The 27,427-nt window shown below is 43.8% G+C and overlaps 3 protein-coding genes across 7 annotated transcripts in view; 2 read left to right on the forward strand and 1 right to left on the reverse strand.

Moving 5' to 3' along the window:
* Window positions 1–243: 243 nt before the first annotated feature.
* Window positions 244–5,819, reverse strand: LOC118388528 (MICOS complex subunit MIC10-like). The gene is made up of 4 exons (XM_035777705.2): window positions 5,673–5,819; window positions 836–883; window positions 613–722; window positions 244–486 (listed from the first exon to the last, which is right to left on the reverse strand). The coding sequence occupies exons 1-4, from the start codon at window positions 5,731–5,733 to the stop codon at window positions 478–480; spliced, it is 228 nt and encodes a 75-aa protein (XP_035633598.1). The 5' UTR covers window positions 5,734–5,819; the 3' UTR covers window positions 244–477.
* Window positions 5,820–7,229: 1,410 nt separating this feature from the next.
* Window positions 7,230–22,232, forward strand: capzb (capping actin protein of muscle Z-line subunit beta). 2 transcript variants are annotated; one of them, XM_035777706.2, is made up of 9 exons: window positions 7,230–7,443; window positions 14,148–14,237; window positions 15,631–15,752; window positions 15,955–16,068; window positions 16,413–16,671; window positions 17,912–17,977; window positions 18,218–18,294; window positions 19,396–19,497; window positions 21,140–21,288. In XM_035777706.2, exons 1-8 carry the CDS (start codon window positions 7,441–7,443, stop codon window positions 19,487–19,489), a joined length of 825 nt encoding a protein of 274 aa, XP_035633599.1. In that variant the 5' UTR covers window positions 7,230–7,440; the 3' UTR covers window positions 19,490–19,497; window positions 21,140–21,288. The 2 variants fall into 2 exon arrangements, with proteins under 2 accessions (XP_035633599.1, XP_035633600.1); XM_035777707.2 differs by lacking the exon at window positions 19,396–19,497 and having other exon boundaries at window positions 7,231–7,443; window positions 21,140–22,232.
* Window positions 22,233–22,830: 598 nt separating this feature from the next.
* Window positions 22,831–27,427, forward strand: part of celsr2 (cadherin, EGF LAG seven-pass G-type receptor 2) — an 83,541-nt gene continuing 78,944 nt past the window's right edge. For 3 of the 4 annotated variants that reach the window (XM_052526879.1, XM_052526881.1, XM_052526882.1), the window contains exon 1: window positions 22,831–26,923. In XM_052526879.1, coding sequence (XP_052382839.1) covers window positions 23,365–26,923 — 3,559 coding nt within the window. In that variant the 5' untranslated portion in view covers window positions 22,831–23,364. The remainder of the gene's footprint in view (window positions 26,924–27,427) is intronic. The other variant, XM_052526880.1, reaches the window with a different exon arrangement.

Genomic DNA, 27,427 nt, shown 5'->3' on the forward strand with positions numbered 1-27,427 from the left:
CCTATCTGTACATTTAGGAATATCTTTGTTCCACACCCTCCCTCTCCATCATCCAGATTTTATCCATGGCTTCATATTCTTTAGCTCTCATTTTTCCCTGCTCCCCCTCTTTCCTTGAGGGCTGCAGCAGGACAGCAGGAGTTTAACTCTCCTACTCATTCGCACACAAAATACTGTAATTCTTCTTTTCCCTCCTGCTCTCTAACACACAAAGCTTGCCAAACTCATTTAAAAAAAGACATGTTCTTTGTTAGCATTCAAACTTTATTCACACAGATACAAGACAGAAGTAGATCAGGAATAATATTCTGTCAAATGATTCATTACTTATATACACACAAATACACGACTGCCCTGTGAGACTCACACAGTAATTACATTGGGTGGCAGAGAGACAAGCAGCAAAATAAAATAAAAACAAGCAGAAAAATAATGAGGACGAGACAACTTCTACATCAGCCAACTCTCCTCAGTCTTCTACGGTTCCTGAAAGAGATTAAATAGAACAGTCATTTTATTATGTGCAATTATTGTTGAGGGAAAAAAAGATGGAATACTGTGTTTCAACCTTAATGGCAACAACCTTGGTCATGACGTGTGTGATTTGCTCACCTTTACCCTGTGACCATGGAGCTGGTAAGGTGACCTGAAGTCCTGCTGGCAGTTGGAGTAGCCCATGCCCAGCCCCACACCTGAACCAAATGCCACCGGCCAAGTGCGCCCTAGAGATGAGACAGACAATTCACTTATATGAAACAAACCATAACTCCCACAAAGATCAACACATGCGTTATTATTACAATTACTGTTCTCTGCTGTCTGGGGCAATACTCACGTTTGAAGAAGAGGACTGAGAACACAATCCCCACGCCAAGGCCGGTTGCTAGAGAGACAGCGAGAGAGAGAAAGAAAGAAAAGAAAGGGGGTGAAAGGAGGTGCATAAACCTCTCCACAGAGGAATATAAATAAAAAACAAGTCTGCAGCACACCCTATGATTAAGTATTGGGGTAATGCACACATAAACACAGGTATGGAATTCCCTGGTGTGCTTGGAAGTTAGTCTGCTCTAATGAGGTGAGGTGAGGTGAGGGGCAACATGACCGCTGACCCCAGAGCTGGTAAACAGCACCTGTCAGCCAGACATTGTTCATTAGAGAGAGAGAAGCAGAGGGGGAATATGAAGAAAAGCATGTGAAAGTAAACTTAAGACAAAAAAATAAAATAATGAGCAAACGAGAGCAAAAAAAATGTAATTGAGTGAGAGAGAGATGTCAAGGGGTAGGAGGAGCTAGTGCTGTAAAGGAAAGACACAAAGGGGGAGGAGAGATGAGAGGCGGGGATAAGTGAGATAGAGGGCTAGCAGTGTGATCTAGAGATCTGTGATGTTTAAGTTAGGGAGAATGAGAGTCCAGTCAGGTCAAGCAGAGGGTCCAGGTGAGGTGATCTTCATGGCAGGGAGATGGACAGACAAGACACAAATAAGACACAATGATAGAGTGTAAGTGTGGACCCGAGGGGGCATTTGAGGAGATAGAATGTGTTTGTGTGCTTAGCTTCACCTCGCTGTGTGCAGCGCCCCACCCAGCTCCAAGGGCAAGCCAGCGCAGAAATAAAGAAAAAACAACAGTTTGGGCCCCTCCACTTCTTAATTGGATTCAGAGAGCTATGCAGCATGACCGATACGCAGCTGCCAAAGCACTCAGACACTGCTCCCTCCGTCTCAATTACACAACTTACAAATGTCAAACAAGACCACAAAAACAAAGGGACAACATCCGAGACATGTTTATTGCTGCTGATAGACAGACACATCATGCTCATCTACAACCTCTGCTGCCCCCCTCTTCCTGCCCCCCCCTCACTTTCCAGTTTGAACTTTTTTTTTTAAATACAAAGAGATCCAATGCAGCAGTTTTTTTAACCCACAATATCAAATCAGTTCTGGGTAACAATTAAGTACATTACTGTGATTGTTGCTTGGACTGTCTGGGGAGGGGGAAACTGGAAACGAGTGGTTATTGGCAGAGAGGTTTGGAACGTTCTTATTGGTCTATTAAACTACTTTACCGTCTGGTGATGTCACCAGGCTGGCAAAAACTCTATCCAACCAAAACAGGGTTTGAAATGTTCAAATAGCTCTTACACTAAAAAGGGAACTATTATCTTCACAATTTCACAGTATTAGTCCAACAGTGTGGAAATAAATAGATTTTAAAAAACTTACAAAAAAATAAACTTTTGACAGCAATTTGCCTTTTAGATTTACAGACAACTTCTGTCTCTTTAGCCCCACTCTCTCTCTCTCATTTCCTTTCCATGTCTCCTCCTCCCTCTCCCTCTCCCTGTGATTGTTGCTGAAAAGCAGTGGAGCTGGCCAAATATGAGGCCAGATCTGCAACAGATTTACTATTATGAACCTCTATACAACCACAGCTTGACTCCCTCTGTTCCTCTGATATCTTTACCTTTCCTTCCTCCTCCCCCTTTCTCTCTTGACTGTGCATCCATCATTCTTCTCTTCTGTTGTTCCCCTCTTACTGTGCAGCAGCTTTCCTGTCTGTCCTGATAGGCTGGCTATTACAGGCTCCCTGCTGGGGGCAACGTGATTTCACAACCTTTGCCCTCTTTACACCGTAAGTGCAGATTATTGTAAACCCAGCTGTTGTCAACCCACATACCTTTTCGGGGAATACAGTAAATCTAAAAACAAGGAAAATATTACGTTTGGCAGTCCTCATGGCTAGTTGCTCCAAAGCTAACAAACATTCCAAAATCAAATACCTCTGTAAGAAAGATGATCATTCAAATCACTCTTTAAGCAAAACTACTTACATAGACAATTTCCCCAAATATTTGTAAGGGTGCAGGAATATCATTGGTTCCAGATCAGAATGTTGTGTGTCATGTTCTTAGACAATATTCCTTTATTATGGATATTAGACACCACCTTCACACTGCATTGTTGACATTGTGTGATCACCATTATATTGTCTCAGAGATCAGTTGGTAAACTCTGATTTACCTTCTGTGGCTCAGTTGGTAGAGCATGGCGCTTGTAATGCCAGGGTAGTGGGTTCGATTCCCGGGACCACCCATACGTAGAATGTATGCACACATGACTGTAAGTCGCTTTGGATAAAAGCGTCAGCTAAATGGCATATATTATTATTATATTACCAATGCAATGGCACTTATAAATGTAGCTCCTTCAAACACCCCCAAACAGGGATACAGATCCCAATCAAAGGTGTTATCACATGCTCCACTAAGGCAGTTATTTATCTTATAACTTGTCCTTGCGGTAAAAATTACGTGGGTAAAACAAAGTGCAAATTAAAAGTACGAATCTCGGAGCATATTAGCACCATTAGGTGCAAAAACTCAACCCACTTTTTGGAAGCGAACCACTCGATTTCGTCCCTACATTATATCGGCATCAAACATGTCACCCTCCCTAGGAGAGGATGTGACCTCAACAATTTATTGTTAAATGAGAAGTTGCCTGGATCTTTAATTTAAAGACCCGTGCTCCCTTCGGTCTCAACGTAGACTTTGATCTGAAGACATTCTTGTGATTTTGCTATTGAAAATGTTTGTAGGCCTGTGTACCCAAATTGTATCTATGATCATATGCTATCCATTCATGTTTTTGGTATGTTATTTTTATATAACAAAGCCTCCTTTACTCACGCCGCCAAACTTACCCTAGTAAAACTTACTATCCTACCTATCGCGACTTCGGCGATGACATCTACAAAATAGCTTCCAATACTCTACTATGCAAACTGGATGCAGTCTATCACAGTGGCACCCATTTTGTTAACAAAGCCTCTTACACCACCCACCACTGCGACCTGTATGCCCTAGCCGGCTGGCCCTCGCCACACCCACTGGCTCCAGGTCATCCACAAGTCTATGCTAGGTAAAGCTCCGCCTTATCTCAGCTCACTGGTCACAATAACAACACCCACCCGTAGCACGCACTCCAGCAGGTATATCTCACTGGTCAACCCCAAAGCCAACACCTCATTTGGCCACCTTTCCTTCCAGTTCTCTGCTGCCAGTGACTGGAACGAATTGCAAAAATCGCTGAAGCTGGAGACTTATATTTCCCTCACTAACTTTAAACATCAGCTATCTGAGCAGCTAACCGATCGCTGCAGCTGTACATAGTCCATCTGTAAATAGCCCACCCAATCTACCTACCTCATCCCCATATTGTTTTCATGAACTTTTCTGCTCTTTTGCACACCAGTATCTCTACTTGCACATCATCATCTGCTCATCTATCACTCCAGTGTTAATCTGCTAAATTGTAAATACTTCGCTACTATGGCCTATTTATTGCCTACCTCCTCATGCCATTTGCACACACTGTATATAGACTTTCTTTTTTCCCCTATTGTGTTATTGACTGTATGCTTGTTTATTCCATGTGTAACTCTGGGTTGTTGTTTGTGTCGCACTGCTTTACTTTAGCTAGGCCAGGTTGCAGTTATAAATGAGACCTTGTTCTGAACTAACTTACCTGGTTAAATAAAGGTGAAATAAATAAAAAAAATCTGAGAATTAACCAATGATATCAGGCCACACCCAGCCATGATTACAGACACCCGTGTGTGTCCTTTGACACTATATAAAACAAGTGACCCTGCAGTGTTTGTCATTGCACCCTGATGAAGACAGCTCGTCTGTCAAAACTTTGGTAATTAGGTTATTAAATTATTGCATCTGAGGTCCTAGATTGTGGGAATCTCCTTTACATTTTTCAAGTGTTCTACTCTGCTAGCCAGCACCTCGCCTAAATTGGTGTGCATTTCCTTTGCCTCTTGATCGCCTTATCAAGCCCATTTAAATATATTTATATGATGTAATGTATGCTTCCTTAACTTACTTTTAATGGAAATTGTTACAACACTTTACAGAAACGTCAGCAAAGACTTTTGCCCAGTTGCACTATACTGTCTTTCCCTAATCTACTTAATCATAAAGCTACTTTACTATTACAGTTGCTGGATCGTGTAGGTGATGAAACACTTTAAAACATGTGTTGATAGAACATTTTAATCGTGCATGTTTCAAGTTAATATCACGTGCAGAAATTCTAAACCTAACAAATGTCACTGATGCTTTATGTAGCTATATGTCATGTTACAATGTGTAATGCAGTCCTATGCTTTGAGTATGCATTTCATGTGCATCATTACGGGATAGTTTATTGGTGCAGTTAATCATATTACCCTAGAGGACTGTCATGCCAGTTTCAGTATTTCTTTGATTTTATATCAATGCAATGTAAACAACATTTTACAGCATGTTATAGGACTAGTTACTGTCACTGAAAAGTTAACTCAAACCCGTTACTGACGGCGTGAAGGGCACAATGTGTTTCCTGGACTGGTCGCAGAATAATACAAACATATAGGACATGAGCAGCGCAAATGTTTTGGTCCGTTTCTTCGACACAATTGCCTGAAATATAATTGATGGGGCTTTTGGTGTAAATTAATCAATGGACCTCATCGGGTAAATTATGGCCCACACTATACGTAGACAGGTGGCCTTGCTAAACTCATGCACCTGGTCCCCGGCTTACACTGCGCATTTTTAGGTTGTACTCTGTTTGGAATCAATTTCTTAGTAAATGCATTTATGAAATATCAATATTTACCTATCTTCACAGCGCTATCAGCTAAGCATCGGTCCCACTTCTGTCCGTGTTCATTTGCCATGTTTTCAGCTTCTGACTCCTCACATCTTCATAAATCGCGAGATTGAGGTCATGTGATCACCTACGTCAACAATGTTGCAGATATGTATTTTACATGGATGCATGTGATGACAAGATTTGCTCTATATGACTATTTAATTTCTGCAACATTTCGACAACATTGCAATGTTAGAAACTGTAGTGAAGTAGGTTGTGCCACTGAAATAAATATGAAATGCAATGTATGACATTGTCACACATCCACAATGTAAATCACTGCTTTCACATACTGATTTGCATCAGCTTGGATGAAGCATGCAGAAATTAAATCATCCAAATGGCCATTATTACAGTTTTTTTTTTTTGCATTAGCTAAGTCTCTAACCATGATCATTAGGATATCCAGCGGTCAATGGTCATGTATCACTCCATTGCATAAGTTGTTAGTTGTGTATGCTTGGAATGAAATCAGTAAAGCAAACAAGCAGAATCTTTACCTGCAACCTTTGCTTAATCAGTGGACACAAAAATGTGGATAAGTGCAATAGGTGAACAAAAAGCATCTATTTGCAGCAGATATCAGTCCCATATGTATGCCTACTGCAAAAAAAATCCCCTTATCAATCATGGGCAGAAGAGGTGCCAGTGGGTTAGAGAGATGCACTATGCAGGCCTCTCCAACTCCTGTTCCTGGAGTGCTATCCCCCTGTTGGTTTTTGCTCCAACCTCAGTTCTAACTAAATTGATTCAGTTTATCAACCAACTAATTATTAGAATCAGGTGCGCTATATTGGGGTTGGCGCGAAAACCTACAGGATGTTAAATCTCCAGGAACAGGGTTGGAGAGCCTGGTAGAGTACAGTATATCTAAGAGTACTTTGTTGAGGGAAGTTTTATTATGACCAAACTATGAGGAGTTCAGAGACATGACAACAATTGATATTGGGTCAATGTCTGAGCGAAAAGACTGAACTACTGTAAAATCACCTATTTATTATCATCAATCGAAGACAAGCACTAAGCCTATTTCCCATATTATAATTCACAATTGGCACATACATGCATGGTAGTTTAAATTATGTTGATACCAACAATTGCAATAGCCTAGCTGTGATATATTTCTGCTATGTAATGTGTCACAGATCTTTTGCCGGATTGGTTGACCAGTATTACCAGGTTGAGTCAGTCCTAGGTTTATTCGTTAGACCACTTAGTCCTGGTGTGGTCACATACAGACTACATCAGGATCTTGTACCCTTCTTACAAATAATCAAATATTAATCTTGTAGATCAGAGTATTATTATGACAAGCATGATTAAAAGAGTTCAGTGTAGCAGCCCCGTTATCATACCTTCCCTCTATCGCCCTCTCTGTTCGTTCTGTATTATAGCCTACTTTTTACCACTCACCACTCCTCTCCTCTTTCCATACTTGGCAATACCTTACTTACTCCTCTCCGATTGGCTGCTTCAGAGACCGAGTAGCGTGACCCGGATATGCAATCGCCGCTTGTTTTCTCCGTCCCCCTTCCTTCCTGTACCCCGGTTGAGGAAGTGAATTCGCTGACAAGGCTGGGTTCAGTGAGGGAGGCGAAACAACATCTATCTGGTGGGGGTAAAAACAACAATAGCATAGACGAACAAGTCGTGCAAGCACAATACAACGAACGTGTAAAGCCATCGGCGAAAACATATTTGCCCTCCGAGATCGTCACCGAGCGCCGCAGACATGGTAAGGCCGCGGAGACGAGCTGGAGGAATGGGGATGGGTAGATTTTGGTGGGGCTACTAAGGGATACTCGCCAGCTACAGTAGCAAGCTGTCCTTTTATAGGAAGTGCTGTGTTGCGTTTCGAAAATGGCATAGACATGTATGTATATACGCTACTCACAGTTAACTAAACAACCTATGATTGCTAGTCCGAATTGCATTGTTAACTAGCCAATTTGTTGAAGTTGCAGGATGTTTTGGATTGAGAAACTAGTTCAGGGATTAGAGACTATGGTCTCGCTCTCGCCACCCCCTCCTCTTCCAGACACACACCCCATGGTTAAAATAGTACAAGCGCCGGGTTGCCTGTCGCTAAAATCGGCCTGCTCCGCCCATTCTCTCGCATGGATTGGAGGTGACACGTAAACCACAATTCCTAACTTTTACTTGGCCTCAACAATGTGATTTACGTGTTAAGTGACTTTTGTTGACACCACTGTCAGTGTAACTTTGTATAACACGTTTTACACCACTTATTCACCGTTTTGCGCAATAATGTAACTCACTTTTAAATACTAATAGGAAAGAATATTCACACATCAAACATCCTTGAATTTTAAGCTTATTGTGTTGCACCTGAAGAAGGAAATTCAACCACCGTTGTCACTTATGTCTATTTTCCAATATAGCAAAATATTTTAAAATACCTAATGGATTTAAACATTTGAAGTGATGTGTGGCTGCCCTATCAACTATAAACATTCACACTGTTCTTCACCTCCAACTCCACTGGACTCAATAGTCCCCCTTTTATGAATGTCTCACACTTGGAATGAATGCAGATGGCTTGTCTCCCCAGCCACCCCCTGACTTCACCTCATCCATCCTGTTGGTCCAGCCTCACCGCCGCCTCTGGAACCCTGTGGCAATTGGTCCAGTGTTTACACAAGACCGGGCCGTTGGTAAACACAGTGTCAGGGAGCGCAGGTGTCGGCTGAACAAGACTATTTCATCTGCCCAGAACAGCCTAGATAGAAACCAAAAGTGTGAGAGAGGGCATGCAGTACATGATCTGAAAACCTTGGCTGTGTTCGGGAGAAAGCAGACTGAAGTTTGTTTAGGGAAAGAATGATTTTGGGTGTGTGATACTCTTATAGCCAGCTGCTCTTATCTGGCTTGTAGTCTCTACCTTGGTTTCATCTGATGACTTGGTATTGATTCAAAGACATTGAGTTGGAATTTATCTGTATTGTATATTGGAATCTGTCAGTTGGTGTGTTTTGTTTATGAGAATGACAGTAGGAGACTTTGGATTGGTGGTCTCTACAGACAAACTGAGATATTGCCTAATCTTTACATCTTTCAAGAATGTGTTCCCTGCGCTAGATAGTATTTTTCAGTACTTACTAGATTTCTTGACTTTCATTATAATATGACTATAGTAGGAACTGCATTAGTGCAGATTTGATGAGTGCGACTTGACTTGCTTCAGATACCTGCATTCCTCGGTTGAGTTCATACATGCACAACAATCCCATGTCATTGACCGTTGTATTTTATTAGGTGGGAATCAAGGAATATTCATGGACTTGACTTTCCAGGTAGATGATCACATTTGTTTTGACTGAAATGGAAGTATTTTACAGTATAACTTCAATACAGCACAGAGATCCTCTTGCCTGGTTACCCATCCACAACGCTGCGACCGAACGCCATGCCCACGAACATATTGTCTCCACAATGAGTCAGGATTTTGTCTCCTTCCTGACAGCTTATCAAATGTGAACACATTCAAACCATTCTGGTGGGTGTTTTGTACAACGCCCCTCACTTTGACATCAGGCTCGGACTGAATGTATGTAGCTAGTCGTGATGGGGGGGGGGTTGATGCAGTTACATATCGGGATATTATTTTTGACTATATCTTTTTAACAATATCGCAATATTATTTTTGCGCTAGTTGGCTGTACCTGCACCAAAATAGTATTTTTCCCCTCATAGCTTGTTCTCCATATTCTTTTTAAATAGGGAGCCAATTTGTTTACCTCACTTTTATATCCATGACTGATCAAAACTGGTTTTCTCATGGCTCTATCTTGTCCCTCTGCAGCAGACCTATAGTGAGCAATATGTTTGGAATATCAAAATCACAATATTGAGTAGCATGCATGTTGAATCGTGAGAATTGCAATACATATTGTATTGGCACCAAAGTAATGCGAGTTCCCTAATAACTAGTGATAGAGCAGTGGAATTAAATTCAATATGAGTCGTCAGGCAATAGATCACCTCACAGACAAAAAAAGTATCTGAAATGTTACTCTTGTTGCACAGCAGCGAGCTTCACTTACACAAAATTCTCAGATTATACTGCCTGGGGTTGCTGAAAAGTTTAAATTTAAAGCACAAGTTGTCATCGGTCAATCAGTGCTATTATATAGAAAGTTTAGCTCGCTTCATGATGCCTGGGGGCCCAGAACATAATAAAAGAGAGCCGCACACTAGGAGCTCAGATGCAAAAATGTAATACCAACGTTTCGACAGCCAAGCTGTCTTCATCAGGGTATAATCCATGAAGACCGCTTGGCTGTCGAAACGTTGGTATTCAATTTTTGCATCTGAGCTCCGAGAGTGTGCGGCTCTCTTTAATTTTCAAGTTTCTACTCCGCTAGCCAGCACCTCGTCTTAATAGGTGTGCGTTTCTTTTTCTTCTATATCGGCCCAGAACATAATGTAATTAAAAAGAATAATCCTTCATCAGTCAAAGCACTTTGATTAATTTCCCTAATACAAAGATGAACTTTGTTTTCACAAATGTATTGGTGAAGCGCAACATTTTTATGGACCCACTCTGGCCTGCAGCTCCTTATCTCCTTGCCAAATCTCTGTCCTGTACATTTCTCAGTGGTTTCATGTTGTGGCTGGCCTGCCCTCCACGCTAATGTTCTGCTGCTCACCGCATAGTTCAGTGAGAGAAGAACACCATCCGGGAAGGCTCTGCTATGTGGCCTTGTCTGCTAGCTCAGCTTCTCCCTATTACACACAATCCCCTCTGGGCCCCTGCTAGATCTCCTCAGTAAGTGAACAGCCAGGGAGCTTGTGGAGAGACCGACTGATGCCATGACTCAATCCATATTCATCCTTTCTGAAGTTCAGTTCAATCACATTCATTTATATGGGCTTGTCTGACAAAGTCGAACAGGTCTGTTCTATAAAAGACAAGTCTGCGCCCTGAGGTGTTATATCTAGAGGTTGACCGATTATGATTTTTCAACGCCAATACCGATTATTGGAGGACCAAAAAAAGCCGATACCGATTAATCGGCCATTGTTGTTTTTTTGTTGTTGTTGTAATAATGACAATTACAACAATACTGAATGAACACTTATTTTAACTTAATATAATACATCAATAAAATCAATTTCAAGTAAATAATGAAACGTTCAATTTGGTTTAAATAATGTAAAAACAAAGTGTTGGAGAAGAAAGTAAAAGTGCAATATGTGCTATGTAAGAATGCTAATGTTCCTTGCTCAGAACATGAGAACATATGAAAGCTGGCGGTTCCTTTTTAACATGAGTCTTCAATATTCCCAGGTAAGAAGTTTTAGGTTGTAGTTATTATAGGAATTATAGGACTATTTCTCTTTATACCATTTGTATTTCATCAACCTTTGACTATTAGATGTTCTTATAGGCACTTTAGTATTGCCAGTGTAACAGTATAGCTTCCTCCTCGCTCCTCCCTGGGCTCGAACCAGCAACACAACGACAACAGCCACCATCGAAGCAGCGTTACCCATGCAGAGCAAGGGGAACAACTACTAGAAGGATCAGAGCGAGTGACGTTTGAAACGCTATTAGCGTGCGCTAACTAGCTAGCCATTTCACTTTGGTTACACCAGCCTCATCTCGGGAGTTGATAGGCTTGAAGTCATAAACGGCACAATGCTTGACTCACAATGAAGAGCTGCTGGCAAAACGCACGAAAGTGCTGTTTGAATTAATGTTTACGCGCCTGCTTCTGCCTACCACCGCTCAGTCAGATACTTAGATACTTGTATGCTCAGTCAGATTATATGCAACGCATATAACATCTAGTAATATCATCAACCATGTGTAGTTAACTAGTGATAAAGATGGTTTTTACAAGATAAGTTTAATGCTAGCTAGAAACTTAACTTGGCTTACTGCATTCGTGCAACAGGCAGTCTCCTTGTGGAGTGCAACGAGAGAGAGGCAGGTCGTTATTGCGTTGGACTAGTTAACTGTAAGGTTGCAAGATTGGATCCCCCGAGCTGACAAGGTTGAAAATCTGTCGTTCTGGCCCTAAACGAGGCAGTTAACCCACCGTTCCTAGGCCATCATTGAAAATAAGAATGTGTTCTTAACTGACTTGCCTAGCTAAATAAAGGTAAAAAAAAAATAAAAATTGCCGCCCAAAAATACAGATTTCCGATTGTTATGACAACTTGAAATCGGCCCTAATTAATCGGCCATTCCGATTAATCGGTCGACCTCTAGTTAGTCATAAGGCAGTTCTTCCTTGATCTATCTCAATACTGGTCTCCCAGGGCACATCTCTGGCCAGTTAGAAAAGACTAGGACAGAATCACTAAACCAGCCATTTAGTTATCGACAATCAACTGAGACAAATTGGACAATTTCACATTACAGTGAAAAATCCTTGCTTGTAGGAGCAGATTATTGAGTTAATGGCTACTCATTCTCCACGAATGAGTCATTTTAAAAATGAGCAGTCTTTTCTTTCCTCGCAAAGGTTTGTACTTGCAGAGTTTTCTAGCAGAACAAGTAGAAAAGGCAGTGGAGTGAATTGTTCATATTTTTGTTAAGGGTTAGTAACGTTTTCAGTTGCTGGAAACTTGTCTTCATTTATGAGCGCTCAAGCATTCAAAAAATGTTGACCTTTCCAGATACCATAAAATGACGGGCCTGTATCAATAACAGGATGATTAAAAGCCTTGCCTTATATGGTAACCACTCTTCCAACTACCATGGTTAGGCCTATCAATTTAAAAACAAATCTTTGACCCAGTCAAAAGGTTTTTAGTGTTTTATTTTGCCCCTACAAGTAAACAAAACCAATGTTTTTATCCAAGGCCCAGTTGTGGTTTTAGACGCTCCCTAAAGGAATCTGCCATGGGGCGTGAACTTGTTGTGACCCACCAATGAGTCCAGGCCAATGATTTATATATACACTAGATTACATACTGGATGCTATTTTGAAGCCGTCTTGCCACTCCCCCACCATAGTCATTTAAAAAAAAAATGGAAGTTATAGAAATGCATTTACTAATGTCTACATTTTGTTTTTGGGCATGTTTATTATATTTAACACCTTAATGCATAATTTTATTATATTATATGAGCTAAACATGAAATACTGTAGAATTCCATTAATTTCTATGGAGGATTGCTTTTCTGAGGAGTGCTAATATGGCCGACCGGTAGCTTCAAAGCCTCTCCGTGGCCAAAACATAGCATCAACAGACAGGGTTTATATACATCATTGGTCCAGACCAACTGCAGTTAGGCCCAGACCTAGTGTTGGCTACTAGATGGGCTTGTCACATGAACAACTAGGCTATTTGGGGGCAAATCCAGAACTTTGTCTCATGCCACTTAGTTTTGCTTTGATAAAGTCTTGTGACTGAAACCAGAAGCAGCTAGCTCCATGACTTTTGTAATCTCAGGATGTGTAGAGTTGAGTGGTATCCGGATTTTCATACCGTCCTGGGGCGTGAACTTGTTGTGACCCACCAATGAGTCCAGCCCAATGATTTATATATACACTAGATGACATCCTGGATGCTGTTTTGAAGCGACTGTGCAGGCCATATGCATAGTTTTTGCAAAAAAGACCTGGCTTTTCAATTGTAAGCTCATTTAGCCTACTTGTGGCTTCCAGACCCATGTCAATACACCGCTGGAATCACCTGCTCCTGCTTTCTCCAGTTGTGCTATTTACAAACATGTGACTGGCTAAACTGTTCTGTGGAAGTACGGTAAGCTTCATAATGGGACAGGTGAAATTTAGAACACAATCTGCTTTATATTCTGACATATTGCACAAGTTGACTGCAGGTATTTTACTTAAAAAGTAGCTACAAATATTAAAATGTTTAGAAAAAAATATTTCCAAATTCTCCTCAATACATACGGTTTACCGCCTAAGTGAATGTTTGCCAGTGTTTGAATGTTCCCTACATAGCCTAGTCACTGCCTGGCTTGGCTTGGCTCGCCCCTGTCCTATCACCCACCGTAAGAAGGCAACATGCATCCATCAATGGCTTCCCCCTCAGTCTGCTGGAGCTGTGTGAGAGGCTGGGAGCTTTGTTTGCTCTGTGTTCAATTCAATCTATTTTAGTTGATTCAATTCAGACAGTGGTAGTGATGCATTTGAGCATTTTTAAAAGTCAATTTCATCTCAGAAGATGAATGAAACTGTACTGTTAAAACAGCTAGCCTGTTATGTTCCTAGATCCGCCTAAACGGTTGAGAATTTTTGCGCAGGGGTGAACTTGGCAAGGTTCAAATTTGCTTCCAATCAATGTAAAATGAACAGTGAAACACACATTTTCTCTTGTGAAATGAACAAAAAAATGTAAAGTACAACTTGCTTTTAGACTTTCTTTTGCAGAACTAGGCCTATGCATTTTGTGTGTAGGAATGTGTATCAAAAGCTGACTCATTGTGTATTTCAGAATGACCAGCAGCTGGATTGTGCTCTGGACCTGATGAGGCGTCTGCCTCCCCAGCAGATCGAGAAGAACCTCAGTGACCTCATCGACTTGGTGAGCTGCCGGTAGACGACAACCAATCACAGTCCTATACACAGCCCGGACTGTGCTTGAAATCTCCCGTAGTGCAACCAGACCTGAGAGATTAACCTGAATTGGACATAAATCAAACCACACTTTCTCCAGTGATCGTTCTCCACTTTTTTTATGGTCATATCCATTCTTCTCTTCAGACCCCAGTCTGCTCCTCTTCCTTCCTTCTCCCCTTTGACACCTCTCTCCCCTGGGCACCAGCACTCTCCTTGACCGCCTCAGCCCGCTCCTATGTAGCTAGTTGTTAGCAGTCATTAGAAAAGCTGTCAATCACTCTACATGGGCCCATTTAGCCCCCGCCCTCTCCTTACACTCACTCCTGATGGTTGGGAATCCAATGAGCTCGCTTCCCATGTCCTCCTCTAGCACTACCCTTTCTCCCTCTCTACTCTCCTGTCCCCCCAACCCACTCTATTTCCTCTGTGATTCTACTGTCGACCCCCGTCTCCCCATTCTGTCTGTCCCTGTTCCCCCTCTGTGTGTCTGGTGGTTGCCAGGTGTGTGGGGCTGTGTCCAGGGAACAGAGAAGGCATTGTGTCTGTGTGTTCTGATTAAGGAGTGGGTAGGAGGGAGGGGGGGGTCCATGTCACTCTGAGAAGTTATTTGTACCCCTTTATCCCCTGAGACCCATTGATATCCCTTCAAATTCTTTCCCTCTCCCTCCCTCTGTCATTTCCCACTTAGCAAGGAGGCGGAATGAAGAAAAAAACAGCTTAACCTTATTTCCCCCTCATATTGATTCAAGGATATCATATGCCGGCATTCTCTTGTCTCCCCACCTCATCTGTTTCTCACGCACATTATGCCCTCTCTCTACCCCTACTGTCTAGCCCAGCATAGTTGGCAACTGTTAAAGGTGGATTGAATTGCCAAAGACAACGTTCTTTTAGTAAATTTGCTTCCTGCTACCCCCAGCACCACCACCCCAGACACACACCCTTGTAGTCAGACTAAATTCAAGACTCGAACTATGTGAGTCATTGCTCTATTTATCTTAAATGGGCTTTTAGTGGGTTGATGCACGAGTACAAATTGATAGGTTTCAAATCATATTAGCTGTATATGAAATCGGTTGTTCGTAAGTTACTATGGTACCTGTTTTAAATCAACTGTTTTGTGTATGAAATTGTACAGTATGCTTAAAAAAATTGCTTTTTGGAAATATAGTTGAAAGCGAGAGACTTATTTTAGTAAACGTTTTGGAGATCATTTGAATGTTTGCGAGAAGCTTTGCGGGTAAGTTTCTTGTTGAAAGTGTGTTTGTGTGAGCATGTAGAATACTATCGAAAGTGTGTTGTTGTTACATGTGGTGAAAGCTATCTCTCTCTCTCTGTGTGTGTGTGTGTGTGTCCAGGTGCCCAGTCTATGTGAGGACCTGCTCTCCTCTGTGGACCAGCCTCTGAAGATCGCCCGGGACAAAGTGGTGGGCAAAGACTACCTGCTCTGTGACTACAACAGAGATGGGGACTCCTACAGGTAAGACCTGACAGCCTGCAGCTCCTCTTTTACCGCCATCCTTTCTTTCCCACAAGTCAATGTCATCAGGAACCATATATAACAATTACTTAGAATGATTTGTTTGTCAAACATGGAAATATGACCACGCACACAAATGATACAGAGCGACAACCCTTGATTTGGATTTACTCTGGCTCATTCTTGTGTTCTTGTTTCTCAGATCCCCGTGGAGTAATAAGTATGAGCCTCCCATCGACGATGGTGCCATGCCATCTGCCCGCCTGCGCAAGCTAGAGGTCGAGGCCAACAACGCTTTCGACCAGTACAGAGACCTGTGAGTAACAGTAGTCCACTACTGTATCCAGCAAACCAGTACAGAGACCCGTTAATACCAGTAGGCCACTAGTGTTACCAGCAAACCAGTATAGAGACCCGTTAATATCAGTAGGCCGCTAGTGTTACCAGCAAACCAGTACAGAGACGTTTGCTTATCATTCTACCATAGTAATATCATTAACACATTATAAAACGGGAAGTTGGGATCCTCAATGTTGATTGGCCAAAACAGCATTCCAACCTTTTGTATGGCAGATGATATACCACGTCTATGACGCAATGAGAGAACCTGATAAAACCACCAATGACAGTCTTATTATCCATGCCCTCTGTGTTTGTTAGGTATTTTGAGGGCGGTGTTTCCTCTGTATACCTGTGGGACTTGGATCATGGCTTCGCCGGGGTCATCCTCATCAAGAAGGCTGGAGACGGCTCCAAGAAGATCAAAGGCTGCTGGGACTCCATCCATGTGGTGGAGGTGCAGGAGAAGTCCAGCGGACGGACCGCTCACTACAAACTCACCTCCACTGTCATGCTGTGGCTTCAGACGACCAAGACCGGGTCCGGAACCATGAACCTGGGTGGCAGTCTGACAAGACAGGTACTTACACTGAACAAAAATATAAACACAACATGTAAAGTGTTGCTCCCATGTTTCATGGGTTGAAATCAAAGATCCCAGAAATGTTCCATATGCACAAAAATATTATTTCTCTCAAATATTGTGCATTAGTGAGCATTTCTCCTTTTTCAAGTCCACCTGGCCTCACAACCGCAGACCACGTGTAACCACGGCAGCTCAGGACCTCCACATCCGGCTTCTTCACGGCCACCAGGACAGCTGAGGAAACTGGGTTTGCACACCTGAGAAATCTCTGCACAAACTGTCAGAAAACGTCTCGGGGAAGCTCATCTGCATGCTCGTCGTCCTCACCAGGGTCTTGACCTGACTGCAGTTTGGTTTCGTAACTGACTTCAGTGTGCAGATGCTTACCTTTCGATAGCCACTGGCATTCTAGAGAAGTGTGCTCTTCACGGATGAATCCCAGTGTCAACTGTACCGGGCAGAGGACATATGGTGTTGTGTGGGAGAGTGGTTTGCTGATGTCAACATTGTGAATAGAGTGATCCATGGTGGTGGGTTTATGGTATGGGCAGGGATAAGCTACGGACAACGAACACAATTGCATTTTCTTCAATGGCAATTTGAACGTACAGATACCGTCGCAAGATTCTGAGCCTCATTGTCGTTCCATTCATATGCCGCCATCAGCTCATGTTTCAGCATAATGCAAGGCCCCACAATTCCTGGAAGCTGAAAATGTTTCTTCTTCCATGGCCTGCATACTCACCAGACATGTAACCCATTGAACAGGTTTGGGATGCTTTGGATCAAAGTGTACGACAGTGTGTTCCAGTTCCCACCAATATCCAGAAACTTCGCACAGTCATTGAAGGGGAGTGGAACAACATTCCACACGCCACAATCAACAGCCTGATCAACTCTGCAAAGGATATTTTGTGCTGCATTAGGCAAATGGTGGTCACACCAGATACTGACTGGTTTTTGATCCACGACCCTTTTTTTTAGCTATCTGCGACCAACAGGTGCAGGTCTGTATCCCCAGTCATGTGAAATCTGTAGATTAGGGCCTATTGAATTTTATTTCAATTGACTGATTTCCTTATGAACTATAACTTTTTTTCAGTCTAAATACAACTATGTGGGGGGGTGTCCGAATGCTTTCGTGATCTATGTCTCTTGGTTTACTTGTTGCAACATTCTTATCTCCACTACTACTGGACTTTACAATACCCTCATCCCTATCTTTTACTTCCAGATGGAGAAAGACGAGACCGTTGGAGAGTCCTCCCCACACATTGCCAACATTGGCCGCCTGGTGGAGGTGGGCAGAACTACACCTTATGCGTGCATGCCCTTATACACTCTCACTCACTGACATATAGAGTTACGCACATGGTGGTTCACATGGATTCCTTAGCTGAAATAATTATAGAGTAAACCCATGTGAACCAAGTAATACTTAAACGTATACAGTAATACTGTGTTTAGTTACAGTAAAATGACTGCAGTATATTGATATCACAAGATTAATGTTTGTATGTGAATGACTTTGTAACCTCAGGATATGGAGAATAAGATTCGCTCCACTCTCAATGAGATCTACTTTGGGAAGACCAAGGACATCGTCAATGGCTTGAGGTATGCAGGGGCACGCACACACGTCACATTGGTAGAAAGTCAGTGTGCGCATTCGACATTGCATCTACCTTTTAAAGGCGAGTTGAGACTGACTGATCTACAAACCACCTTGTATCCTTAGTAGCTAATCAATATTATTTGTAGATCAGTCAGTCTCATAATTGACCCATGATACACCAGTTTTGATCAGGTTTGGGCAACTTCGATGGGGGTGCGAACCACAATCTGAACTCATCGAGGAGTTGGTCCCCACTTGACAGCGATTATAAAACATTTGATCTAAGGGCCTTCGAAAGAGGTGCCGCGGGCCGCATCAGTTGCCCATCCCTGGTTTTGATACTCATCTACTGCATTTTTTTGTTTGGCGTCTTTCACCCATACTCTTTTTTTTTTTATGTACTTTTACCCCATTTTCTCCACAATTTTGTGATATCCAATTGGTAGTTAGTCTTGTCCCATTGCTGCAACTCCCCTATGGACTCCGGAGAGGCGAAGGTCGAGAGCCATGCGTCCTCCAAACACGACCCTGTCAAGCCGCACTGCTTCTCGACACACTGCTCGCTTAACCCAGGAGTCAGCCGCACCAATGTGTCGGGGGAAACACCGGCCAGCAGGCGACTGAGGTCAGCTTTCAGGCGCCTGGCCAGCCATGAGGAGTAGCTAGAGCGCGATGTGACAAGTAAATACTGTCCGGTCAAACCCTCCCCTATCCCGGACGATGCTGAATCAATTGTGTGCCGCCTTAATGGTCTCCCGGTCATGGCCGGCTGTGCCTTAGACCGCTGCGCCACTCAGGAGTTCCTACGTACTCCTTTTTACCCATGGCTGTACCTGTTAACTGGGATTTTCCCTCTTTTTCTTCCATATTGTGTTATCTGCTTCCCATGTTTTTCAGTTCTATAATTCCAACCCTGTTTATTTATTTCCATTTCCCCTATTCAATCCCATTTTCTTCCTGTTCTCTCTTTCATCCCACTATCTCCTCTCCTTCTCCACCTCCTCCTGCTGTCCTTCCATCTCTACTCTATATTGCCTTGTCCTTCATTTGTCTGCCTGTCCCTCTCCTCCTTTACCTCCTGCCCCCTCTCCACTGTGCTTTAGATCTATTGACTCTTTGCCTGATAACCAAAAGTACCGGCAGCTCCAGAAGGAGCTGTCTCAGGTCCTCACCCAGCGCCAGATCTTCATTGACTAGGGCCAGAGGTATCGTCTGGCATGGGACAACACGCTGTGTGTGTCTGTGGCATTGGAGTGTGTGTGCCTGCGCGTGAGAGAGAAAGAGAGAGATTTGGCAAGTAATGTAGTGGCATGGTGTGTGGTTTTGTTTGTGGTGAATGAGTGGTTTCTCAGACAGTTGCAACCCCCTGACGTTTTCTCAAGGAGTGTTTGTCGCAGCTGTTCCAACATGGAGTTGCATGAGGAAGAGCCCTAAGATTAACTGACCTGTCTAAACATTTAACATTGATTGCACCTCCTCTTAACAGTGAAAGACTGTGTGAAATCCTCACCCGCTTATTGTGTCTCAAAATGAATTTGCTGTTTTTCCATCTGTGTTTATCAGGTTTACTTCAGGGTGTCCACGGGTCCTTGAAGTCATTGTCTTGAATTAATGTATCTGATTTAAAGGCCTTAAGTCTTAAAATATATTAAATTCGGTTTTCAAAGTTCTTCCAAACTGCGGTGGACATGACTACAGTGTTTCAGTTTTATGTTGTGTCACTGCTTAATTGTTGCCACTACGAAGAAAGAAATGGAACATAAAATAATACTCCAGGTGCACTTTCAAGATGTTAGAGATCTAAACCACGTGCTCCTCTGTGTGTGCGTCATGTGCCAGGGAGAGAGAAGAGAGCACAAGGTAGCCTATACAATTTGATAACACTAAGCCTGTACACCTGGTGACCTAGCGCAATGGAGTGTTGACTCTGTTTTATACAATAACAGTGCTGTATATTTGACTTTAAGGCACTTTTTCAAAGTGGTATTGAGTATCATTGTACTAAGCTGGTATTGAAGCCAGAATTCTGAACACTTAGATCAAACTATCTAACTATTAGCCCACTGGGGTAGCCTGAACAAATGCAGATGTGCAACACCATGTTTCAGCCATCGGTAGCATAGCCACTATGGTACTACATCCTTTAGGCTGGAGGAGAATGCTCATTGCTCAAATAGCACACCTGCCTGATAATATGATTCATGTAGGCTATTGCCTTTGGCAAAAATATTCCTTTTTGCCAAAATGGGCTCATTTCTGGAGAGGAACATTAGCAGGTGTGTGGTGCACGCAGACCTTAAATTGGTATTAAATTGCTTTCCAAGTGGCTTTAAAAAGGTCTGCGGGCTGACCTCAGTCGTCAGTTGAAATGCATTTCCTCCGACACTGGTGCGGGTGGGTGTTAGGAAGCGCGGTTTGGTGGGTCATGTTTCGGCGGATGCATGACTCGACCTTCGCTTCCTGAGCCTTTTGGGGAGTTGCAGCGATGAGACGAGATCGAAAAAAGGTGGTAAAAATACCAATGATAATCTTAAATTCAACTTCATGAAACCTGCATGTACCTAGGTACCTTATTTGCTTTCTGACAAACTCACTGCTACTACATCTATTCCTGAGTTTCAAATTGACCCCTATTCCCCTTGACACTCCTGTATATCTGAAACTATTGGATAGTTGTATGGTACTTGCCTCACCTTAGCATCTAAGACTGAGTGGAACTTTTATCATATTGCTTAGATGAAAAATAAACATTCTACAGAAGTGCTTAGGGGGTAGGTGTTGGGTTGATTTTGTAATCTATTGTATATTTAATCTGCCCCACTCACTCCTCCCTCTCTCTCCTGATAGGAGTGTTCAGACCCTGGCTGACAAATCGAAGCAGGAGGCTCTGAAGAACGACCTGATGTTGGCACTTAAACGCAAACAGCAAAGCTAGAGATGCTATTGTTATTTTTTCTGTCTTTCTCTGTCTGTTCCTCTCACACCCTCTTCCACCTCTCCCGCCATATTTGTTCTGTTTCTGTTTGTATCTCTCCTTCCATCCCTGTATGCCTGTTTCAGTGCTGCGTCCTTGTTCATTCATGGAAAAACAAAAAAAGGAGAAAAATGGATAAGCATTTGTTTTATTTGCACACATTGTTTTGAGGCATCTCATTCTCTATGGAGCCATTCACCTTCTCGCTCTCTCTGACTTGTTATGAATAGTATGATAGTATTATGACGGTTAATGATAATCTTACAGTGTGACGGTAATGTTTTTATCCCTATAGCGCTCTCACAGCTGAGTCAGTTTTGAATGAGTGACATCAGCTCTCCTATCCTCTGGTTAAGGGACGGGGCTGACGGACTGTTCTGTAGATGGAGCAGGCTGGGCATACAAACATGACATTTTTACCAACATTTTCTTACTTGCACCCATTATATCAGTGTCTATGCCACCACCTTATATATCTGTATGGACATATAGCTGTCAATATAGCTGTCAATTTCCTGAGCGATGTATTGGAGGGAACGGAATGGGAGGGCGCGTCTCACGATATTATGTATGGTCAGGATTGGTCAACGGTTTGCTCTTTGTCCCACTCTATCCTCATGCGTTGAGTCTGTGGGAGCATGGGATCTTGGGATGGCTAGATGGAGATGTAGACTGCTAAAACATGGGGATGGACTGTTAAATTCACTGTGTATACCCATTTCATTACCCCCCTACACTGTGTATAACATGATGATTTGCATCCCTCTGTCCCTCCCTCTGTCTCTTTCTCTCTTTCACCCTTGTCTATGTTGGGGTTCACAGTTTGTCTTTTTGCGTCTTGACAGAAGCTTTTGACAGTTTCTGTTTTGGGGGGGAATATTTTGTTGTATTTTGTTTTAATTTTGTAAAGCTTATGATTCATATTGTATTAGAGCCTCCAACAACAATAAAAACAGTAAAAAGCTATCTTTATTGTAATTTTTGCTGTTCTGCATGTCCATCACTCACATGGATGAAGTGTTTTACTTCAGAGTGGTTTTAGGTCATCTAAAGATTATAGAGAACCGATGTGGACACTTGAGGTTACTGTGCTTTTACAGTACTGGTCAGCTTATTAGTGACACCAGGACTCATTGGGCATAGGAGTTCAGCTCCACACACTGCATGGGTGATTTTCACTCGCATCAATAAATGTAGGAATACATTTCTCATCTCCTCTGGAACTAGACCTTTGTGTGCCTTCTAAATGTGCACTTGTGCCGTCTCCTCAGGTACCTTTGACCATATGTGGATTTAAGTGCACATTGTAAACTGAACATCATTTCACAGTGATAGGTGGCTGAATTAAGATTATTGTATCAAGACTGTTGAATGACTACGGCAGGATCACTGTAAAAGACATCTGTGGACTTCTCTTGAAAGCTGAGTTGCAGTCTAACCTCATTCCCAGTCACAATTGCTACTGAAATTGCTGGCTGGTAGATGTGATTAGTTGCAATCTGATTGCTGTCTGCAGTAATGCAGATGTACCAGCAGGTGGTAGGAAAATATAGTAAATGTTGCTCACTCTCTGTGCCCCGGGGATGAGAACTGAAAGACCCTCACAAGTTTAGGCTTATTTCTGTGTTTAAATAGTGAGAGCGTTTGTGAAGGCATAAGGAAAACGTTTTTGCATTATAGGAAGTCTTAGCCGTCCATGTACTGCAAAAACACTCAAAGGGGACGAAGAGGCCAGTCATCTCTTTCTTTACAGCTCAGTGTGGCTCCTGTGAGAACTCCATCTCTTTCTATCTCTCTCTCTCTCTCTCTCTAACACACTGAAACAGGTTTATGGTAATGAGAAGCCTCAAGGCGCAGGGGTAGTTGGAGCCATTTTAATCATTCACGCGGATGAAGTGGTGGTGTCGGCTTGTTTGCATGGTGAGAAGCTTTGGCAAGCAAGGTGACTGCGGTTTCTCTCAATTCAATTGGATTAGCTACTGTATAGTAGTGAAAGCATGGATACGCGGCAACAAAAGGGAACGACTCGACTGAAAGTTTAAGGAAAGCGGCAGTAATTAGCCTACGTTCAAACCTGGTTGAACATCATCGTGGAGCAATGCCCGTCATTAAGTGGGATTTGTTGTTTATTATTTTCGGCTGGTTTGAACTCATTTCACTGTCGAATTGCTACAATGTACACATCAGTCAGGATGCGGAGCAGCGGACGGTGATTGCAAGTGTTGAACAGAGCGGGGCATGCACTTTGGATCAGGTAATCGCTCCTAAATTCTCAAAGACCTTTATTGAAACTGATGCGTCCGCGCGCGTTGTGTTCCTTTCGGGTAGTTTAAATTGTGCCTCGCTCAGCTCCAACCCTTTCACCGTGTACACTGTTGTGGACTGCATGAACAATGTCCCAGGGTTGAGGCACCTCCTCACAAGCCAGTATGATGTGTATGTACACGGCAGGAACTGTTCAAGTAAACACAAAAGGAAATCACAATGGGACTTGGAGATAATCAGTTTGTTTAAAGCCCATAATCATCAGTTAGAATGCCACGAGTCTGGTACTGCGCTCCTCCGGGTATGGGATCTACTACCCGGCTCTCCAACCCACAGCAGTATGCACTGCAAGGTGATTCGGAGTTCGGAGTTATATTTTTCTGAGGGGCAGTTGTTTGTGTCCAAGACGCTGTGTTTAAAACACGACACACTTCTTGAGCTAGACTTACATTGTAACCAATACACAGGAGATGAGAGGGAATCCAGAGTGAACAGCATCTCAGTCCACTGGCGGGTGGGTCAAGGCTCCTTCAAACAGGGCCACTTGGGGAAGTTACTACAGCAGGCTGCCCAGTCTGAATCAGGCATTGTGAGCAGGAGCAAGAGGGCTGTTAACAGTAGCCCCCAGTTTCAGCCTCCTATGTACCAGGTGGCTGTGGCAGAGAATAAGCCAGCTGGAACTCCTGTAGTTGTTTTGAAGGCAGTAGATGCTGATGAGGGGGATGCAGGCAGGCTGGAGTACTTCATAGAGGCCCTTTTTGACAGCCGCTCCAACAACCTATTTGCTGTGGACCCAGTCAATGGTGCAGTCTCCACCGTGGAGGTGCTGGATAGAGAGCAGAAGGACACCCATGTATTCCGTGTGACCGCTGTTGACCATGGCACTCCCCGCCGTACGGCCATGGCCACCCTCACCATCACAGTGAGTGACAGTAACGACCATGATCCCGTCTTTGAGCAACAGGACTACAAGGAGAGTGTTAGGGAGAACCTAGAGATCGGCTATGAGGTGCTGACCGTCAGGGCCACAGACGGAGACGCCCCGGTCAACGGTAACATCCTGTACCACGTCCTCAACAGCAACGGTTCGAACAATGTTTTTGAGATTGACTCCAGGTCGGGGGTGATCCGCACGAAGGGCCCAGTGGATAGAGAGATGGTGGAGGCCTACATGCTGTTGGTAGAGGCCAACGACCAGGGTCGTGACCCCGCCCCCCGCAGTGCCACCGCAACTGTTCACATTATTGTAGAGGACGACAATGATAATGCTCCCCAGTTCAGTGAAAAGCGATATGTGGTGCAGGTTCCGGAGGATATGGCACCCAACACAGAAATCCTGCAGGTGATTGCCACAGACCAGGACAGAGGGAGTAATGCCATGGTTCACTTCAGCATCATGAGTGGCAACACCAGGGGCCAGTTCTACATTGACGCCCAGACAGGCAAGATGGACCTGGTCAGTCAGTTGGACTACGAGGCTAACAAGGAATACACCATTCGCATCCGCGCTCAGGACGGGGGACGCCCGCCGCTCTCCAACATCAGTGGCCTGGTAACGGTGCAGGTGCTGGATGTCAATGATAACACCCCCATTTTCGTCAGCACCCCCTTCCAGGCCACTGTGCTAGAGAATGTGCCGGTGGGTTACTCCATCATTCACATCCAGGCTGTTGATGCAGACTCTGGTGACAATTCTAGGCTGGAGTACCGCCTCATTGAAACCATGCCCAACTTCCCATTCTCCATCAACAACAGCACTGGTTGGATAGTCGTAGCCGCTGATCTGGACAGGGAGAGCATGGACTTCTACAACTTTGGGGTGGAGGCCCGTGATCATGGCCACCCGGTGATGTCTTCCTCAGCTAGCGTTAGCATGACCATCCTTGACGTCAACGACAACAACCCAGAGTTCACACAGAGGTCATATTACATGCGCCTCAATGAGGACGCCATCGTGGGGACAAGCGTGGTGACGGTGTCTGCAGTGGACCAGGATATCAACAGTGTGGTGACGTATCAGATCTCCAGTGGGAACACCAGGAACAGGTTCTCCATCACCAGCCAGAGTGGAGGGGGCCTCATAACCCTGGCCTTGCCCCTTGACTACAAGCTGGAGCGCCAATACGTTCTAAGTGTCACTGCGTCTGACGGCACACTCTTCGACACCGCCAAGGTGTTCGTCAACGTCACCGACGCCAACACCCACAGGCCCGTGTTTCAGAGCTCCCATTACACCGTCAACATCAATGAGGACAGACCTGTTGGCACCACCGTTGTGGTGATCAGTGCTACAGATGAGGACACTGGGGAGAACGCACGTATAACCTACTTTATGGATGACAGCATCCCCCAGTTCGACATCGACTCTGACACAGGCGCTGTCACCACCCAGATGGAGCTGGACTATGAAGATCAGGTGTCCTACACGTTAGCCATCACGGCCCGGGACAACGGCATCCCACAGAAGTCTGACACCACCTACCTGGAGATCCTGGTGAATGATGTGAATGACAACTCTCCTCGGTTCCTCCGAGACCACTACCTAGGCTCTGTGATGGAGGACGTGCCAGTGTTTACCAGCGTCGTCCAAGTCTCTGCCACTGACCGAGACTCTGGCCTCAATGGACGTGTCTTCTACACTTTCCAGGGGGGAGAGGACGGCGATGGAGACTTCATAATTGAGTCCACCTCTGGTATTGTGCGAACGCTGCGTCGCCTGGACCGAGAGAACATGCCATTCTACAACCTGCAGGCCTTTGCTGTGGATAAAGGTGTTCCTGCTCTCAAGACATCCGTGGACATCCAGGTGACCATTCTAGATGTCAATGACAACCCTCCTGTGTTTGAGAAGGATGAGTTTGACATATTTGTGGAGGAGAACAGCCCAATAGGCCTGGTAGTGGCCCACGTATCTGCCTCGGACCCAGACGAGGGGAGCAACGCCCAGATCATGTACCAGATAGTAGAGGGAAACATCCCAGAGGTGTTCCAGCTGGACATCTTCTCAGGAGAACTGACTGCTCTGACAGATCTCGACTACGAAACACGGTCAGAGTATGTCATCGTGGTCCAGGCCACCTCTGCCCCACTTGTCAGCCGTGCCATTGTGCACATCAAGCTGGTTGACAAGAATGACAACGTACCAGTGCTGAAAAACTTCCAGATCATCTTCAATAACTATGTCACTGACAAGTCCAGTAGCTTCCCCACAGGGGTGATCGGGCGGATCCCTGCCCATGACCCAGACGCCTCAGACCAGCTCCAGTACAGCTTTGAGGCTGGTAATGAGCTGAACCTGGTCATCCTGAACCAGAGCACGGGGGAGATCCGGCTGAGCCAGGCCCTGGACAACAACAGACCCCTGGAGGCCTCCATGAGGATATCTGTCTCAGGTAAAACTAACCCTGTCCTCAGTTGTTTTTAATACCTAGGCCCTTTTCTGGTATACTTGTTGTTCCTACTTGTATTTTTCACGTGAACATTTTCAACATTACAATTTACGATATGTACTTTTTATGACACACTTTGACTGCCATAGCCACTTTTTTACGTATGACCTCCTCTGCTTCAGTGTTTTCAATATTAAAACTTAATTCATTCAATATTAATCATGAGTTAAATTTAACATTCAGGGGGTAATCTTAGTGTGTCTCCTCAAGACTTATGTTTAATTTTTTGGGTGAAGTCATTTCTAGACTAAATTGTGCTTTTTTGCATCCGGGCAGGGAGATTCAATATCACAGGTCAGGAGATTTGTTTGGTTTACTAGTGCATTTTAGTTTGTCTTCTTGGGGTTTATTTTTATGTTATAGTGTTTGTCATCTTGTTAAAGAGCAGGCAGCCATAACCAGGCCTGATGTAGATCAATGTGTTGTCCTAAACTCCTATTTAAATTA

The sequence above is a fragment of the Oncorhynchus keta genome, chromosome 10 (assembly GCF_023373465.1).
Source record: "Oncorhynchus keta strain PuntledgeMale-10-30-2019 chromosome 10, Oket_V2, whole genome shotgun sequence".
NCBI lineage: Eukaryota > Metazoa > Chordata > Actinopteri > Salmoniformes > Salmonidae > Oncorhynchus > Oncorhynchus keta.

What these genes read in the sequence shown, in the direction of transcription:
- capzb (XM_035777706.2), top strand. An exon ending in ACATTGGCCGCCTGGTGGAG is followed by an intron (nt 17,978 to 18,217) that starts GTGGGCAGAACT and finishes TTGTAACCTCAG; the next exon opens with GATATGGAGAATAAGATTCG. An exon ending in GACATCGTCAATGGCTTGAG is followed by an intron (nt 18,295 to 19,395) that starts GTATGCAGGGGC and finishes ACTGTGCTTTAG; the next exon opens with ATCTATTGACTCTTTGCCTG.
- LOC118388528 (XM_035777705.2), bottom strand. Translation starts at nt 5,733, where the DNA reads ATGGCAAATGAACACGGACAGAAGTGGGACCGATGCTTAGCTGATAGC. An exon ending in TGATAGCGCTGTGAAGATAG is followed by an intron (nt 884 to 5,672) that starts GTAAATATTGAT and finishes CTGTCTCTCTAG; the next exon opens with CAACCGGCCTTGGCGTGGGG. An exon ending in CTCAGTCCTCTTCTTCAAAC is followed by an intron (nt 723 to 835) that starts GTGAGTATTGCC and finishes TCTCATCTCTAG; the next exon opens with GGCGCACTTGGCCGGTGGCA.